Below are 4,487 nucleotides of genomic sequence, written 5' to 3'. Positions count from 1 at the left end.
ATTTTTTTGAGCTCCAAAATCACTGCAGATGGTGATTGCAGCCATGAAATTAAAAGACGCTTACTCCTTGGAAGGAAAGTTATGACCAACCTAGATAGCATATTCAAAAGCAGAGACATTACTTTGCCAACTAAGGTCTGTCTAGTCAAGGATATGGTTTTTCCAGTAGTCATGTATGGATGTGAGAGTTGGACTCTGAAGAAAGCTGAGGGCTGAAGAATTGATGCTTTTGAACTGTGGTGTTGGAGAAGACTCTTGAGAGTCCCTTGGACTGCAAGGAGATCCAACCAGTCCATCCTAAAGGAGATCAGTCCTGGGTGTTCATTGGAAGGAATGATGTTGAAGCTGAAACTCCAATACTTTGGCCACCTGATGCAAAGAGCTGACTCATTTGGGAAGACTCTGATGCTGGGAAAGATCGAGGGCAGGAGGAAAAGGGGACAACAGAGAATGAGATTGTTGTATGGCATCACTGACTCAATGGACCTGAGTTTGGGTGGACTCCGGGAGTTGGTGACGGACAGGGAGGCCTGGCGTGCTGCCATTCATGGGGTCGCAGAGAGTCGAGCACGACTGAGCAACTGAACTGAACAGAAATAGCAAGAGTCAGAGGCTCATTCCTGTGGTATTTTATGTAGAGATAAAATTGAGTAAGGAAAGAGTTCAAGATTTGGAAAGAATAAATGGAGGTTTTGCATCACCAGTTTTATCATGTTTGTTTCATTTTATGTACAGTGGGAACCTTTGATCAACTTCAGACCTCTCTGCCTTGTAGAAGGAGAGGATGATAGTCTCACAGTTTACCATACCAGATTTAGTTAATTTGCATGATTAATTCTTGATTTTGAACTGATCTTTTAGAGAGGATTAAGAATCAAAGGTTTGAGTGTTTTCCCAAAGCAAGTAATCAAAATCTGCATTTCACAGGAAACCTTAAGAATGGAGTCTAAACCTTCAAGGATTCCAAGAAGAATTTCTGTTCAACCTGCTAGCTCTTTAAGTGCTAGGTTGATGTCTGGAAGCAGAGGAAGTGGTTTAAATGATACCTTTCACTCAAGGGACTCTTCCTTTCGACTGGATTCAGAATATCAGGTAACATCTTAATTTGAAATATGTGTACATACAGTCTCATTTTCAAAGTCCTTGGAGCCATATTATTTTCTGGATTTCAGAAAAGTAGTAGAGTGTGTTTTTAACACCTCAGCTGGATCTGAGGCATCCTGTAATCAAAACATTAATATATTTCTGCACACTGATGGACTGTATCACATTAAGTAGCAAAAACTTGATGTTTTTCAAACTTTATGGACTTCGGAATTTTTTATAAAGAATTGTGATCATATGTAAATGTTCATCCTTTCCAAAGACTTGCAAACCTATTAACTTAAAAACATTTAAGTATCAATTTAAATTAATAGGCTTTTCTTTGATGAAGATACATCACTAACATTCTTTTATATGAATTACGGGGTTTTTACGGTTAGAAATGAGTTGACTGATTCATAATTTACATAAAGTGACATAAGTTCCTTTTATGTAGCTAATTTTCATTAAGACTAATAGCGTTTTTTTAAAAAAGTAGCTTATTAGTGTTGTAACAATGGTTGTAGTCTAAAATGGTATAAATCTCGAGTCATGGATTGTAGGTTTAATTCAGTTTATCTTGCCTATCATATTTAAGTTTATTGCATTATTGACTGAAAACCTGATTGGGTCACATATGATTTGCAAAAGTCTTGGTAACAGACTCTAAAGAGAATCCTTTAGTGGAAATGTTTATTTATGTCTTAATATTTATATATCGTGCAATATACTCTATTAACAGAAGTCACTTAGAAGCATTTCTGCATAGTAATAAGCATTTTATACAAATCAAATAAGGTAATTTCTCTAAAATGCCCATATCTACTGCCAGCTTGCTAATGTTGTATGTACTGTTTATTTAGACTTATTTTAAATGTTGTTTTGACAATGTATTTGTTTTACTCTGTAACTAGGCAAGAGTATTCTTGCCAGAATCACATGTTTTTCATTCTGCTGGAAATGTAGGTTAAATGGTTGTGACTCTTTTTTTTAATATTTATTTATTTGGTTGTGTCAGGTCTTAGTTGTGACATGCAGGATGTTTGTTGAATCATTTGGGATCTTGTGGCGCACAGATTCTCTAGGTATGGTAAAGGAGCTCAGTAGTTGTGGCTGGTGGGCTTAGTTGCTCCACGGCATGTGGGATCTTTGTTCCCTGACCAGGGATTGAACTCACATCCCCTGCATTGCAAGGTGGATTCTTAACCACTGGACCACTGGGGAAGTCCCTCATTGTGACTTATTAAGAGCACAGAGTTTGTTTTTTTTTTAATATAGTCTTGAAATTTTGTCTGCTGATCTGTGTCCGGTTTTTCATGATGAGTGAGGAACACAGACTGTAAAACAAGACTAACAGTCTTGAATACATTTAGAAAATTTATTGACATCCCTTTAAAATACTATTTCCAGAGTTTTCAGCTTGTTCCTAACTAATGTCATAGATTATTCCGAAAGTCTAAACTTTGACTGTGGAAGTTAAACAAATGCAAACATTTTTTTAAAAAGTAAATGTTTTATTGACTCAATAAGATTAATCAGTTTTGTAAATTTTGGAGTTTTCCTTTATGTTTTTCAGTTATTTAAGTGGCTTTTGGTCTTTTTTCCCCCAGTGGGTTACAGGAACGTTTCCAGATTGCTTTGCTGTTTTAGTTTTTATTTAGAAACTGAAATTCCTGTGTTCTCAGTAAAGTAGTTTTCTGTTTCCTCTTATGTGAAATGATAATAAGGGTGGTTTTCTCATACAATTACTGTTTTAATTGGAAGAAGTACTAGGTGTAAAGCACTTAGAACAACAGTGCCTGGAACCTAGTAAGAGTTCAAATGTTAACTGGTTATAATGATTGTTATTGCTGCTGTTACCATTTCCTGACTTTGCCATTGGTTTAAATGGATGATAAATACCCTTAGGGGACAATATAATATCAGATTATTATCACATGATTTTTCAACAAGATATGTATTTAATGAATGAGAGACCTTTGACTATCAAAGGGAACATTTTTGGTTATTTGTTGGTATTTTCTGACTCAAAACTGTCTGCAACATAACACTCCCCTTCTTTACTGCACTTAGTGAACCTGAAGCTTCAGAAAGGAGGGTCAGGTGATGGCATACTAGATCATTTATGTTATGGATCGAATGATGTGAAAATACCTTATTTGTACAGTGTTTGACATTTTGCAGAACATTTTTCATTTTTAATCTTAAATACACAAGGACAGATGCTTGTGTCATTTCATAAATAAAGATCTGAAATCTGGATAAATATGTGGTTTCTAACAGCCACACAATTAGTATACAGTGTGCCTGAGCTGAAGAATCTAAGACTTGTGGGTGGCATTGTGTCTTTGGGAAATGTAGGTTCCAAGTTCCGAACAATTGATTTTCTAAATATCTTTTGGTTCTTGTCCATTTTTAAGCTGGGCTGTCTCTGTTATTAACCTTACTGATATTTCTGCTACTCCATGTTTAAATTTTTGTTACAATTTGAATGGTGCAAAACTATGATCATCTTATGTCTTTGGTAACAGTAAGTAGAATTTTGTATGTTTTGGGTAAGAAAATTTAATTTATATGATGGTTAAAAGTGAAAATTCGGGAGTATTCTGTGAATATGTAATTACTTTTATTTTTTTCTGTAATTTAAGCAACCTCTAATCCCACTTTTTGCTTTGTGGAGAGATTGCTTTTTTAATATGAAATAATAAAAGAGGCTTTTTATGGAAGTTCTAGGTTAGTTTTTACATCGTTCTCTAATTTATATATTAACTGTTACAAAGCTTGGTACAATGGCATATTTTGCATAGTATATATTTTCAACAGTTAAAATAACCAATTGTCATTAACCTTTTTCTTTTTTTGTTTCTTTTGATTTATCTGGTACACAGTTTCCAAGGAAATACATACATACATAAGCACACACAATCAGATAAGAAAATGAAAAGTTTTAAATGCAATCAGGAAAATACAGATAAAATACTGAGAGTGGGTCAGAGTTAACTGGTAGATTTGTAAGCCCTTGCAGTATTCTAAAGTTAATCTACCCTTATGGCAGAAAGTGAAGAGGAACTAAAAAGCCTCTTGATGAAAGTGAAAGAGGAGAGTGAAAAAGTAGGAAAACGAAGATCATGGCATCTGGTCCCGTCACTTCATGGGAAATAGATGGGGAAACAGTGGAAACAGTGTCAGACTTTGTTTTTTGGGGCTCCAAAATCACTGCAGATGGTGATTGCAGCCATGAAATTAAAAGACGCTTACTCCTTGGAAGGAAAGTTATGACCAACCTAGATAGCATATTCAAAAGCAGAGACATTACTTTGCCAACTAAGGTCTGTCTAGTCAAGGATATGGTTTTTCCAGTAGTCATGTATGGATGTGAGAGTTGGACTCTGAAGAAAGCCTTG

At 35.2% G+C, this 4,487-nt stretch overlaps 1 protein-coding gene across 6 annotated transcripts in view; it reads left to right on the top strand.

Moving 5' to 3' along the window:
• The window catches only part of MARCH7 (membrane-associated ring finger (C3HC4) 7, E3 ubiquitin protein ligase), a 49,485-nt gene that overhangs the window by 15,376 nt on the left and 29,622 nt on the right, over positions 1–4,487 (top strand). For all 6 annotated transcript variants that reach the window (XR_826952.1, XM_010858989.1, XM_010858987.1 and 3 more), the window contains exon 2: positions 928–1,092. Coding sequence is in view for 5 of the 6 variants with exons in the window: in XM_010858989.1 (XP_010857291.1) it covers positions 940–1,092 (153 nt within the window). In the remaining variant the exon portion in view is untranslated. The remainder of the gene's footprint in view (positions 1–927; positions 1,093–4,487) is intronic.

The sequence above is a fragment of the Bison bison genome, unplaced genomic scaffold, assembly GCF_000754665.1.
Source record: "Bison bison bison isolate TAMUID 2011002044 unplaced genomic scaffold, Bison_UMD1.0 scf7180017864452, whole genome shotgun sequence".
Lineage (NCBI taxonomy): Eukaryota > Metazoa > Chordata > Mammalia > Artiodactyla > Bovidae > Bison > Bison bison.
The sequence above is the reverse complement of the archived record's forward strand: the minus strand, read 5'-3'. Positions and strand labels throughout refer to the sequence as shown.